Source organism: Athene cunicularia (assembly GCF_003259725.1).
Source record: "Athene cunicularia isolate RWA chromosome 11 unlocalized genomic scaffold, athCun1 chr11_part1, whole genome shotgun sequence".
NCBI lineage: Eukaryota > Metazoa > Chordata > Aves > Strigiformes > Strigidae > Athene > Athene cunicularia.
The window spans coordinates 4,291,866-4,306,627 of NW_020799113.1; the positions used below are offsets into that span (position 1 = coordinate 4,291,866).

Below are 14,762 nucleotides of genomic sequence, written 5' to 3' on the forward strand. Positions count from 1 at the left end.
ACCAGGGTAGACCTTGCCAGTTTGGGGAAGGAAACATTAAATCCAAAAATACATATGCCTACAAAACTTTACATCTGTAAAATCAGAAAAATCTGCCAGCTGAACAAGCACAATAAACATTTTCTAAAACCTACTGGTTTTATGACAATATTGTACCCTAAACTCGAGTCACAGTTTGCAATATTACTGTGAATTAGGTAAAAAGCAGTCATTCTACTGATAGTCAGAATCTAGTATTTAATAGTTCAAGATCACATAGAAATCAGGCTGTAAAATTCCTTATCTCAATTCAGTCTGTCTTGTCCATGTCATGTCCTCCAGTCGAATGACCAAATCTTAGTTTGTGTTTATAAAGTCTAGTAAGTGGTATTTATTCATCAAATTACATCATATACCACTATGAAGCATATCTCTGCCTTACATTCTAGATAAATAAATTTTTGTTTGGCAAGAGGCAAGTGTTTAAAGTACCAAATACAAAGAACAGAATCAGGAAGTCCAGGTCTCTATTCCTTTGACCACAGATTAGATTTAGAAACAGAGACAATAAGATATCTTCTCACAGATCACAATCTTCACTCACTCAGGATGCCAAAAGTGTGCTGCCAATTAGGTCATGCACATTTTAATGTACTCTTCATTGCCTATCTTAGTAAGGCACAAAATAGTCCAAATTTATCTTCAGACTTAAAAATCCTTCAATAAGATTTATACCCCTCAGCAACTGCTTGCAGCTGGACACAGACCCAAACAAATACAGCACTTCTCTAAAAAGCTTTCCTTACACATTTCTACATGCTGTATTTCCTGCTCTTAATATATCTTAATTATTCCTTCTGCTAAAGAATTAGAATAGCTTTCAGAGGAGTATTTTTTTTATCCTGTGACAGAACAATCCAACTCCCACTTTAAATTGCAATATGGACATGGGCATAACCTGTAAACTCAGGTTTACAGCCTAACTGCAGCCATATGTTGCTCCAAAAGTAAAATATCACACATTTCTCGAAATCTGAAGTAGCATAGTTAATGTCTGTGATGTCCAAATGTATAAAAGCAAAAAATGCTGCTCTGGCAGAAGAGGAACACAACCAGAGCCTCTCACGATCCCTGGATCTCTGAATACACAATATAATATTCAATTTTGCTGTGTTAGAAGACAATATAGATCCTTCTCACAAACTTAAGCAAAACATGAATTTTTGCACAAAGGCGGTTTTTTGACTAACCATCACAAGAGGAAAATGCCCCACAAGTTTTATGAACCTGAGCTCAGATATACAAATAATACATTTACCAACCTCTTCTGTCCCTACCATCTAACAAGCATGCCAAGAAAATACAAATGCACAACCCCTGCAGCACCATTAGCTTTCAAAACATGAAGACACAAGACGATGCAGAGTAAGGTCTGTGTTGCAGAAAGACAGACTCAATCATGCAAAAGGTCTTTTCATCTCTAGACTATGAAATATGTGTAAACTAACGACAAAAACTTTTGTGAGATTCAAAAGACAGAAAAGCGATTAAGTTATGTAGCACCCCATTGAAAAGTCTTTTTAACACTTAAATAACAGACAAAAAAGTAAGCACCACATAGGAAGGCTCCTCTTCTACTAATATGTTATTCCCCCGTAAAAGCAGTACCAGAAAGTACAACTCAGGCATATAGCTCAATCCCATCCTTTGTGAAAAGATTCCATTACAAGTAGTAATCATTATTGAACCTTTTAGCCCAGATGTAATTTCTTACACGTTACAACAAGTTTCACATGCATTGTGAATTTCAGCCAAGGTTGATGAAGTTCAATAACTTGGCTAACCAACCATGTGTACTACTCATTACAGAAGTAATAAATAGATTCATCAAAATGGACATGAAAAAGCAGTACGAACATCTGACACCATTTTCAGCTTACTCAATAAGAAAAATAAATTACAGAAGTCCAAGAGGACCTTTTAATATTTACAGTATGTAATAAGTAGACTTTTGGAGCCTTATGTAAAGCAGGGTAATACTAGTATTCCACAGTATTAAGCCAGAGTTAAAACAGAGTGATGGCACTCATGAAAACTCAATCACTGTGATCTACCATAAGTTTCCAGAATACAGCACTGTAAATTTAAGAGAATCCTCTTCTATTAAGATTATTCAATGTTTGAAAATAACAGCTTTTAATAGTTTAATTGTTCAAATTACATCAAGTACTAATCCCTGACTGACAGCTACTAACATCCCACAACAAAATGAGTTAAAAGTTCCACCCCACAGGCATGCTCCCCTCCATAAACTGTGCTTTTCCACATCAATTACCCAGATAATGTACTCTGGCTAAAAATACACTTCCTCCAAAATCCAGGTTCTCCTGGAAAAGCACTGTAATCCCATTCCCCGAAAACACTGGTACAACAAAATTCATGCATACTACGAAGTTTGGGACTTCCACAAAGAAAATATCTAAAAAAAATGAGCAATGAGTAGGTTTATTTCTTAATGTGTGTTTAAGTAAGAAGCAAACAACAAAACTTTTGTTGCTTGACATGTTGACACCATGTTGATGGTTTTGACACCAACATTTTCATGGTAGGACTACTCATGTGGTTTAAAATAATCCATTCCAAGTCTGGTCCACAGGACTCAAAAAAATTCAGCCTCGAATATTTCAACAGTACTTTTCCCATAAATTCTTCATTAAGCAATTTTCCCTCAAAAGAGTGAATAAGTCTGTTGAAGCCAGAGTAACAACATGAAATGAAAATACATAGCTGCATATACAATACCAAACTGTATTAGGCTGAAGGATGATTATTTTCTTCTCTCAACCTCCCTACTCACCATTTTAAAAGGGCTTAAACCCAAACCTTCATTGACACCGTTTTGCTGGCAAAGGGTGGAAAGAAAAAAATCCCTAAACAATATGACTGTGCTGGCAGAAGACCCTGCTGTAAAAGTTACATCTGCAAAACAATGTTTTTATTGGGTAACTTATTTTCCTCATGGGAGGTTAATTTTCTTTTACCAGGGCAAGCCATGCACACAGTGGCTGCACCCAGGCCAGTGTGCTTTTCTGTGCTCCTTCTAATAGTGAAACATGGAACCTAGAATTCACAGAAAAATTAAAATATACATCAAGGAACAACTCTTTCATGCTTTTAGAAGCCCAGTAAATACAGAAGTATCCCATGAAAACAATCCCAGAGACAGCCAGGACTCGGCCAAGAAAAATAATCTAAGGTATTGCTGATCTTTCTGTCTGCCTCACAATAAGCTTTGAGCCCAAAACTCCATAAATAATATCCAGATCTCCATATGTGAAACACTTCCAGCATGAAACAATAAAACCACACAAAGGTTGTAATAGAACATAAGATGCATCTCCTTCGCAAAACTCCACTACTTCCCTTCTCTCTGTACGATCAAGCTACAACAGAATGACATACAGAAATTTTTCTTAATGAAAACAGGCAGAAGCTTCAACTTATTAATCCACAGGAATTCATGCATTTTTGAACACTTAATTTTGAGTCAAAGTCTTTTCACTCAACTGGGGAAAAGATCTAGATAGTAGGAAAAGACCGTTCCATAAGCATTATCACAAGCTTGCTCCCCCATGTCACATCCCTTTTTTCTGCTCACATAAGAAAAAGGGATGTAAATAATAGACAATTACTGGAAAGAAAACACCTTACTGTTTATTCATCATAATAAAACATACAGAAAAAAGTTTACACTTAGAAATCTTTGAGAAAAGTTAACGTATGAGTAAAATTGAGAAAAAAACAATACAGACCAAAACCAGACTGATGTATTTTCTTCTAAAGATTATTTTTTCTGAAACAATACAATAAAAACACACGGATTTTTTTCAAGGCTGACAAAATTCAGGTGTTACAGCACAAGAAAAATTCCAAAACCATACAAGAAATCATGAAGTGAAGCTGAAACAGAGAACTATCTTGAGTAGTTCCTCTGCCAGTTGTATAACCTTTAAATACTATTTCATCTGGAAACAGACGAGACAAATTAGAAAATAAACTTCATGCTTTCAAAGAAAAACGTGCACATTTTTCAAGGAAAATTTGCAATCTAGCTCAAAAATAGAGCTGAACAATTCCTTACTGACAGATTCAGACAAACATCTGTGGGTTTAGACCACCAAACTCCATGCAATAGAGCGCAAGACAATGAACATATTTAAGACAGTCAGACTAATACTATTAAAATTAGAGTTCTCAAAAGGGTCTGTTTTATTCCTCCCATATGATCTGAGTTTGACTTAAATGAGACTATTCACTGGTCTAATTAGGATTCAGCAAATGTTACCTTCTTTGTGAAGGCCGATAAAGCCAGCCTCAGTAAAAATGCTTTGTCGCCCACAAATAATCTCAGTAACTTCTGCAACTAGAATGGTTCCACATATTAGCAAAATCCTCTTCTCTGCAGGTACAGAGCAGTTGATATTTAATTTCTTAAGGAGTAAAGGTGTTATTTTGCATCATACTTTTCCAGTCTCTCCATTGCTAATAGACTTAGGGACTAGTGGTAGAAGCTAGTCAGCATCTATTAAGAGACCTGAAATGGTCTTCATGAGAAATTTAGATAAGCTTTAAAAGTTTGATTTTGCTCCTCTTATGGGTAGTAGCTTAAGTAGACAATACTCAACTAGCATAAGAAATACAACAAAGGTTAACCACACCTGCCTCCATCAAGGCTCTGAAGGTAGATTCTGCTTAACTACAAGAAAGATTCAGAACAATACTAATAAAGGAAGTGGTTGAACACTACTGCATAACATACAGAAACAATAGCTCAGAAATCAGGAATTCAGAAATTCTGAATCTATGCAATATGTCCCTCCCCCAGTAAAACGAGTTCTCATTACCTTTCACCAGTATGAAGTACAAAAGCACACAGTCACAGCACAGCAGTCTGGCTGTGTGTCTTGTATAGTTTACGTACATGTTTACTTATTTTTTTATACTCCTTTGATATACAGAAAAAAATTTAAAAGCTACCAAAAATACCTTTTTTTAATACAATAAAACGATGACAGAAAAACAGATATCTTGGGATCTTTCTGAATTAATGTAAGCACTGTATGCTTACTGAAAAGAGATTTGTAGCTTTCCAATAATTTAAAGTCCCATTTCCACCCTGACAGTATCAGATCTTAGATCCTGTTGGTCTTGAAATTAACACAGTTAATCCCACATACCAGACAACTGAAACATTACTGGTTTTTTTTCAGTAAAGGAGAGATAAAATTTCTAGTATTTTGGGATCAGAATGATTTAAGAGGGGTAGCCATTCTACATTGCTCAGAGGTACAGTGTTCATATAATGTCCCATACGAAAGACATTTCTGAATTAGGTGCAGGTGATTCAGCAAAAGGCACAAGATAAATTTCAGAGCCATGTAATTTGTATTTATCACAAAACCACCACCATGTGTGAGCAAAATCTAATCATCTACATGTTACCATGATGACGAATACTAAGTAAATTATCGTGTTACCCATTGTCAAAATGTTACCTTCTGCAGTTTCACAATGCTCAGTTATGTTTGTGTACATATACAAACCTGCATTGCAATTAGCTATGACATTTGATATAGGGAATACAGCTCATTAAATATACAATGCATTTCAAAAGCCGCATAGGCTCTATTCTCATAGTTGAGCTCAAAACAGAGTTCTAGGTCTAAGTCTCTTCCCCTGATTTCATACACCTGATCCTCAAGTACTGGCTACATTTAAGGCGATGCAAATCAGTCACTGGTGTAGCATAAATAAATTTTGAAAGAAAGAAAGAATATAGCTGCTAGCTGCATTTTAGTAGTTAAGAGAATAAAAGTAGGAAAAAATGTGTTGCATTTCCTTGGTTTGTAAAAACACATTTTAATAAGACATGTCATCTTCTGCTAAAACTTAGTAATCATTTTTAGTTGTAAATTAATCAGACTCTTAGAGTTTTAGAACCTAAGTGCCATGCTACAATCTAACTTCCACAAGTTTTGCCATAATCATTCTTTTTTTACTACCTCTGTCAAGCCAGCTTTCCACAATGAAAACATAATACACCAATAAAAGTCATCAGGAGAAAAAAAGCTATGAGAGGAATAAACGAGAAAAACTTCTGTTTATCATTTCGAAATTAAAGGGCTAGTTATTCAAAACAACTTTTTAAACCATAAAGCAGATGTTTAATGGCAATAAATTATAAGCACGTTTCCTAACCCTTTGCATCAGTATTTACAAAAGTTGCTAATACTGAAGTTCTGTACAAGAAATAAAAGAAATACAGAAGCTTCTCACACCAAAAGTATATGCAGGCCAAAAGCTAATTGGAGCAGTGACTCCTCTTCTAACCACTGATTAATAGTACCTAACATAACTTTTCTCCTGGCTAAAGCCTCTTCATTGCATAGCAACAGAAGTGACAGGAAAAAAAGAGAATTCCATTTAACCAAGCATTAACCAACAATTTTGAAGAAATAGTCTAAAACATTTCCACAGTTATAAAATTACACGCTTTACTCTGGTAAAACATAATCAAGAAAAACAATATAGAAAGCCACATTATGACTGAAGCTTCTAGATTTTCATCAACATTTGAAAAAAAATTAAGCTGCTCAAAGCCAAAAGTGGTTTTAATTTTCTTGAGATAATTTGTGCTTGTTCTGGGCATCCCTTTTAAAAGCAATTAACAGATTTCTTTTGACCTTCATATAGCAGAAAAAAATCAGAATTGCAGTTTGAGCTATAGTTTGGTTGTGATTATCAATAAGGTTTTGTGATAAAATCTTGGAAAAGCATGAAGAAAAATCCTACTTTGTGGAATCTGTCTGACTGCACAGCCCATACAGATTCTGCCCTTCTGTAATATACTGCAATATTACTTACATTTTCCTACTCATGCATACTCTGGCAGTCACAATAGGTTAGATGCAACTGCACCCAATCCAGAAAACAGGACACATTGTAGTTTCAAGGTCATATAGCTATATGGATCTTAAAAACAGATAGCGGTATTTATACAAGTCACAGAAAAATCTCATTAGCTACACAACTGTCTTCCTGATATTAAAACCAAGTAGTATTATTTTTTTTTAAAATGTGATTTGAGGAGACTGCTTACATAGGCAGTTGAAAAATACCACGTCTCTTTATAAAGTTAAACCTAGATGAACAGCTGTCATGGTTTTTAAAATTTCGAATTCTAGCCCTAATAATTAAGAACACAAACAACAACATTACAGAAGCGTTTACTAAAACCAGGAAAAAGCACCAGGTCTCTTTTGTTTAGTATTTTCAAAGAGCAACACAGCCCTCTAGTGGAAAAGTTGTGAGGTGTGACTTTATTCTTACCAAGAAGCTCGCTAGGGAAGTATTTTCTCTGTAACGTAACTGATGTTGAGAACATTAAAACAGAAAAACAACGCACACACAAAATTACACACTATCTTCAATTCCTCACAGTGGAGTAAGTCTCACTAACTTTAAGAGAACAAACTGACAATTTACACTACTCGTGTTTAGATGTACATAGAACAGTACATTTTTTAAACCAGGACTGACAAGACTAAACTCTTAGTACATCAGTCTTAACTAATTCTTTTGTACTACATCAGCTGTACTGTGACCAAAAGTTACCTCGACTTCTAATGTGATACTAAAATTTTGATTGAGTTTAAAAAGTAGAAGAGAAAAAAAGCCTGAAAGAATAGTTGGACTGCACTGTCAGAAGAAAAAGCTTCCAAAATAATAAAATAAGAAAAGATTTTACTAATAACTCTTGATCTGCTATGATCTCTTTATATTGTAAAAACAGAATAATTCATTAACCTTTTCCAAGTTACTAATGAAAACTAATGAAGTGTTCATTAATCTTTTTAGTACACATTTCTTCCCCCACACTTTTCACAGCAATTGTGAAGACTAAGTTAAGAAAGTGGGTATGTAATCTAGGAAATCTTACAGTCCATATTTCTAACCAGTAATTAAGAGAACCACCATAGGGCAGACAGTTTCCCCATTTTACAGACATGTTAAGAGAAGTCAATGGCAAATGAAGTAACATTTGAGAAGCCAGTATGTGTGGTACAACTAAAACCCTACCCCTGTTGAAGTCATCCAAAGTATTCCCTCAGTAATTAAGGAAGCATCTCTATTTTTCAGAAGTTCAGGAGACTTTTCAGCTATAAGAAATAAAATGTTCCTGGCAAGCTACACTGAAGTCCCTGCATTAGATTCACAAGTGAAGTGAATTAACATATCATTCCACCTTTGTTGATCTATTTTTAACTTTGCTATCTTTAATTGGTATATATGGATGAATAAAAACCTTCTACATTCATCCATCTTTCAAGGGATTCTCAGCATTTTCCAAACTTTATCTTGAGCATCCAGCAACGCAGTAATTGAAAACGCATTTTTCTGCATTTTGATATGCTGCAGTTTATCAACTTACACCTTGATCTTTGTTCTACTTATCCTGAAATGAAAGATTTCTCAGTGTACAAATATCAAAGTTAGTTTCAAATATACTGTTGAGAATAATTTTGACAAGAGTGAAAGGGTTGAGTGATAATTTTTTTCTTATATTATTAAGTACAAATGCTCAACAAGTAATACATTCTTTTTCAATCACTTCCTACTTAAGTGACAGCAGTATTTCCTTGGAAATATTTAAACTTACCTCTTAAAGAAACCACGTTAGTGTTCTAAAAACACAGTAATTGTTTACTCCTCAAATTATTCAGGGAGGGAAATATTAACTCCAAAACACACAGAGTTTAAAATAAACATCTACAACACAAAGTGGAGCACTGAAATCCTGAAATAACTGGGGAATAAGTTCCAAAACTGGTAAGACTCCACTTGAGCTAGCTAATTAGTATTTCTACATGGAGTCCCAAAGAACTGCATAGATATATTAAAGCTCACAGAGATCCCTACATTACAATCCATTACATGACACCAACACGTTCAAAGCAGTTTGCCAAGAGTAACACTGCACGGTTAAGAGTTAAGATAAAGACTGATACATTTTAAAGACCCAAACAATAGAGTTTCAAGAAAACTTCAAATTCTGCCAATTATGTCCAAATTAATTGGACAAGAACACTACTAGCCAACCCCAAAGGGGGAGTGTTCCCTTCACACACCAAGCAGTCTGAACCTTTGTTTTCTCCATCAGACAGGTCAATCAGAAGTCTAACCAGTCTAAACCCAGCTCAGATTATATCCTCTCTCAGAAGCCCATAAAGACAGGAAAAAAGAACACAGATTATATAAAATCCTAGAACTGCTTTCTCCTTAATCCATACTCCATGGCAATTGGCAAGTAGTATCAGACACAATCTTAAACACATATTTCCTACATCACCTTCATAGTTTTGGACTCCTTATATCCTAACCTGATATAGCAGCACAAGTCCAACTTCTGGTGCTTCTAATCAGGGGTGATAGCCTGCACTCACCTACTAATAGAAATCAAGAAAGTATACACATGTGTGCATATATGCACACAAAGGTACAAGGATATACTCACTTACTTGTGATCAATCTAGATTATAAAGGGAGAAACGAGAGAAAAAAAAAATCTCAACAAAAGCATCATACATCTTGGATTAATCTTTTGCCATATATGAAACACTTTCAGCTAATTCTGCAAGTCTGAACAGTAGCTCTTCTGGTGAAGGCAAATCATCTGAGCCCAGGTAATTCTTAAATGTTCTGAGGCTGCACAGTTGCACACAAAGCAAATTCTACTGCTGGATGTGATGTAAAGACATGCTGTACCAAGAATCTGGAATGTTAACCTCACTAGAAAACACAAATTCCTCACTGAAACAGATAAGTACAACACTTGCAGCCCTAACTGCAATATCAATCTGTAGTAGCGTATCATGCAATGACAGCAGGACATGTGCTGTTAATGCCTAAATTGTAAGCCACAGTAAAGCTCTAAATTCTTCATCTGACTCCTGTGGGATAACACTCCCTTAAATAATTAAGGGGTAACGATCGAGAGAATTCAGAGTGGTAAGTCCTGCTATTAACCCATTTTCTAGAGCATCTCCACGGTTTTCCAGTGTCCTCATAAATGCATTTAAATCAAGATCCTGCACTAAAAAAACCCAACAAATAATTTGCATGATGATCCTTTCAATATTGATGTAATCCCACTGTAAAGAAAAATGCAAACCACAAAAGGGAACAAAACATTAACAGTTATCTAGGATTTAGGTAGACCCCCTAATTTACCAAAAAAGTTCAAATCTAACATCAAACCACACCAGTGTTTTAATATTCACAGCTACTTCAAATTTAAGCCAAAGAAAAAGACAGATCCTGTGCAGGTTGCCAAGTGAAACTTCAAACAGCCTAGCAAATTAAGTTGGAGAAGAAATCTTGTCTTCGGAGAAGAAAGGCAAAGCCCCTAAGCACCAAAGCTTCATTATAAAAATGAAACAAAAGCAGCTAATTAGAATCTCTCCAATACTCACTCGCTATAGAAGTAATACTATCTAACAGATACCTAAACAAGCTCAGTGTCTAAGGATTTATGAACCTGCTAGAAAATACAACTAACAGGAATTTCAGAAGGTCATAAACGCATTTTTTTTTTCCGTAAAGGAACACTGAATATGACATTCTGACACAAGTTCATCATCAAGTTGACTTGAAAATACCTTCAGAGATAAAAATTTCACAGCCTCCTTGGAAAGTCTTTACCTAAATTTACTTGCTGTCATTAGGAAAGCTTTTCTGAATATCTGAACTCCCCTGCAGCCATACAAACCTTACTCCTTGTCCTAGCCACCAAGATCATACAAAGAAACTTTCCGCCCCCTGCACAGCCATCCTTTTTATAGTTACATAATGTAAAATGCCTGTCAGTATTTTCCTAGACAAAAATCAATTGTTTCAGAACTTCATGTCTTTCCTATAGCTTTCCTCTAAGCTCCAAATTCTCCAATTTTTTAAAAAGCAGTACACAAATCTGAACAGTTTTCTAACTGAAGGTTTTATATAGAAATAATGCAAACAAAATTTGAATACCAAATGCACACAGGTATTTCAGTAACAAAGCAGCCTGTAAGATAAAGATTGCCATATTACCTTATGTGCAATGTGAACCTACCTATTCCTGAATTTGCTCCTGTGATTACAACCACCTTTCCACTCAAGTCACGACCCTGGAGTATTTCCATTGCAGTACTGTTCCCATCATATTTTTGTCTTGTAGTGGGTTTTACTGGATTATCTTCAACTGTAAAGGCCAGTCTTGGGTCAAGGTAGGTAGTCCTTTTGTTTATGTGGCTGCAAAAGAACACAAAATTTCAACTGCTTGGACCTTTCTGTACCCTGCATTTAGATTTTAAATGTATTTCAACTACTGTTGGGTACAATTCCACTGGATTATTTAAGTTCCCAAAACTATTTTTTTTTTCGTTTTGTTAAACTAATTCCAATAATTGGAAAAATGTTTGATAAAAACAGTAGTGACAGCATCCATTAATAACTGTACCCACACACTTCACAACACCATTCTGAACTTCATGTGAACCCCTGACACAGAAAGCAGAATTCTATCAAGGGAAAAAATCTCATTATATTAGGGAAGATCATGTTCTCATAGGAGGTCTATAAAAGAGGCCTACACTACTCCCTTGAAACAATATACCAATGAGAAATGTAGCTCAGTACTTTTTTCTCAAACAACTGAAAACAAATAGCTTCACATCAGCTCAGCAAATGGCACAATTTGGGTCAGGCTCACCTTTCTAAAACCGAGTTTTAGCTTTCTTCAGACAATTATCACAGAGACACTAAGCAACAACTTTCAGTCTTCAGCCCTTAATTATAGGATGGATAGGCTACACTTAACTATTTTGGCCTGTGAATATTCTTCATTCTGCCAAGTCCATTTAAGATAACTACCCCATTTTGACCCTGTCATTGAAAAGACACAAAGGAAAACATTCCCAGAAATCTTTCGGCTTCTGTGAACTTTCTCCTCCCTCTCTTTTCTAGAAATCTTTGCTAGCTCAATCCTTGTCCTCTTTTCTTTCTGAGCTTTACATTGCAAGCAAGTCATAGCTGCAATTTCAGTTTCATCTTGTATGTTTAAAGCACTACTGCAACGTTAGCTATCAGCCACGAAGTTCTGGATATGTTTTCAAGTTGTACGTACAGAGTTTATACAAACAGGTATACAAACAAAATAAGCCTACATAAACATCGCCTGAGGGTCAGGGTCACATTCTGAGATGTGGATATTCAAGCCACTTCAGTCTGACACCCAAGCTAGTATTTCTGGGCACATGGAAGAATTCAGAAAACCATAAATGGGTGTTTAGACACTGCTACAACTGTATCTGTATATGGAGTCTGAAGCTGCACTCATTAATTTGTCTTGCCAGCTGATAGTGTCACAGTACCATAACTCAGAAAGGCTACCCAACATGAAACACAGTTGTCCTACTTGTCCATATTCTACATTTTGACATACTTACTCTACAAAATAGACTTGTCCGTTTTCATCAGTCTCCTGCTCCCATCCATATGGCAGACCTAGGAAACACATAAAACATGATCATTTTTCAGGCATCAGAGTACACTCAGATTTGAAATTTAAGTGATTTCTCAGGCAGACATGGCAAAATTCTGCATTATTTCTGTGGGTAATGCAGCTACCTGCTGCACTTGAATACTGGAACTTGAAAGAAGGATTGATTCCCTAATCACACACAATTGCTCTCTAATAAAAAGTACAATATACAGGAGATCTGGTACAACTGTAATGACTAGCATATTAAGTATAATCTAAAAACTCATTATAAAGATTATTTAATATTATAACACAAGCCAGCAAAATGCAATTATGCTTCCTAGTACATGCACATTTCTGCACTGCACACAGTTTAGTATTCCTGATAAATATCAAAACCACTGAACTAAACATAGGAAAAGTTACATGTAACACATACCAAAAATGGGAACATCAGAACCCTCAGGTGGGCATAGGATACATTAAATGAAACCTAAATGATTCTATAAAGTTGGAAGGACAGATAAAAGAACAAATGTGACAAATCTTTGGAAAATAAATTCTTATATAAAAGATCCCACGGAAGTACTTAACAGATAGCATTCCCAGTATTTCCAATCCTGACTGAAAAGTATTAAATTATAATTCAATCGGCTCAAAATCTACTGAAAACATTCCAGTTGCAGTCACATTACCAATGCCAAAAGAAATAAGGCTTGCCAGCAGTACAATACCCCTAGGTAAGCCATATAGAAGCTTCTGGGAAGATCTAATTTAAGGCACTGATCCAAGATCCTTAAGAAGTCATATACCTTTGGAAGTGTCCTGCAACATTGGCTGTCTTCTGTTATAGCACAAACATTCAATTGGCTTAGGGAAAACAAGTAAAATGAAAACTAATGGGACTACTTTCTGTGTCAGGGATATTCTCTGAAGAATATAATCCAACTATAAATAATATCTGATGGACATCAGGCTATCAGAACCCAAGTAGAGAATTCCAGACTTTGACTATATGCTTTACAAGCCTAAGTAAAACAATTCCCTCATCCTGGAATTAGTACTTCAACTTTATAGAGCAAAAGAAAGTCATAAAACTGAAAAATTATCACTCTATGCAGACAGAGCTACATAAGTAAAACCCCACTGAAACTATCTGTATTTTGCAAACTCAGTTTGCCTAGGTGACTAGTGTCAACTAGAAGATCAAAACGAGATCTAGTTCCTGCACAAATTCCAACTGAAGTTTGTAACGTAATTTCAGTTCATTACAAAAGCTTAACACAAACCTCCTGCAACACGTTTCCTCTTCCCAGACTTAGGATGTTCCCACTGTGTTTTTTCTTCCAGGTGACTGTAGGGAAGGAAAAGCTTAAGATTAAAAAAAAAATACCTAAGAATTTTTCCAATGTAATCCGAAATTTTTTTTTGTACACTAATACTGGTAAGTTTATCCAAAGACCTTGACTAGTAGACTGATTAATATCAGGGATAATGGTATCACAACTCTTCTAATTCAGAGATTTTATTCATTTAAATCCCTATAACAAAACTAATATACTCTATCATAAGTCTTTCTGCTCTATAAACTAATAAGCAAAGTGACATGCAAAAGGAAAAGGTCTTAAGATACCCCAAGTGCTGAAATCAGGCTGGATATTAAAACCTTCCATTAAATATTTTAAAATAATAAACAGGTTTTTAGATTGAGCCAGGCAGAGATTACTTCAAAAGTGTCCAAACTGACAGTTCCCCAAGTATGAAATGCCGACAGCATTACTGAACACCACACACAAATAGTCACTAAACTACAGATCTAATACCATTACAACTTTTCCTTCTTATAACCACACAGTTAGCCCACAGTGACAGTATGCTATAAGAATCACAGCTGGTGGTCTGAGTCTAAGTAAGTACATCTGTGTGACCTGCAGTAGCACTTGAACTTCAGGATGCTTATACAATAAAGATACGAGTTACTCCTGGCTGATGTAAGACATAACCAAATCATCACAGCTTAACCAACAAATGCATGCCCAACGAGCTTCAGTAGCTGTGTGCATACCTAACTCATCACAAAGAGCTTTAAAAGTCTTAAACCAAAGTAACCCTATTCCAGCTAAGTTTAAAGTTCATATTGTTGATGAAATTGAAAAACAAATTTCAAGAATGTGTGGAAGTATCACAAATATAAAGCTTACAT

At 35.4% G+C, this 14,762-nt stretch overlaps 1 protein-coding gene across 1 annotated transcript in view; it reads right to left on the reverse strand.

Moving 5' to 3' along the window:
• WWOX (WW domain containing oxidoreductase) overlaps window positions 1-13,913 on the reverse strand; it is a 525,887-nt gene extending 511,974 nt beyond the window's left edge. The window contains exons 1-3 of the mRNA XM_026856594.1: window positions 13,849-13,913; window positions 12,525-12,582; window positions 11,150-11,328 (exon numbers count right to left, since the gene is read on the reverse strand). Of these exons, the coding sequence (XP_026712395.1) occupies window positions 11,150-11,219 (70 nt within the window). The 5' untranslated portion in view covers window positions 11,220-11,328; window positions 12,525-12,582; window positions 13,849-13,913. The remainder of the gene's footprint in view (window positions 1-11,149; window positions 11,329-12,524; window positions 12,583-13,848) is intronic.
• Window positions 13,914-14,762: the final 849 nt, after the last annotated feature.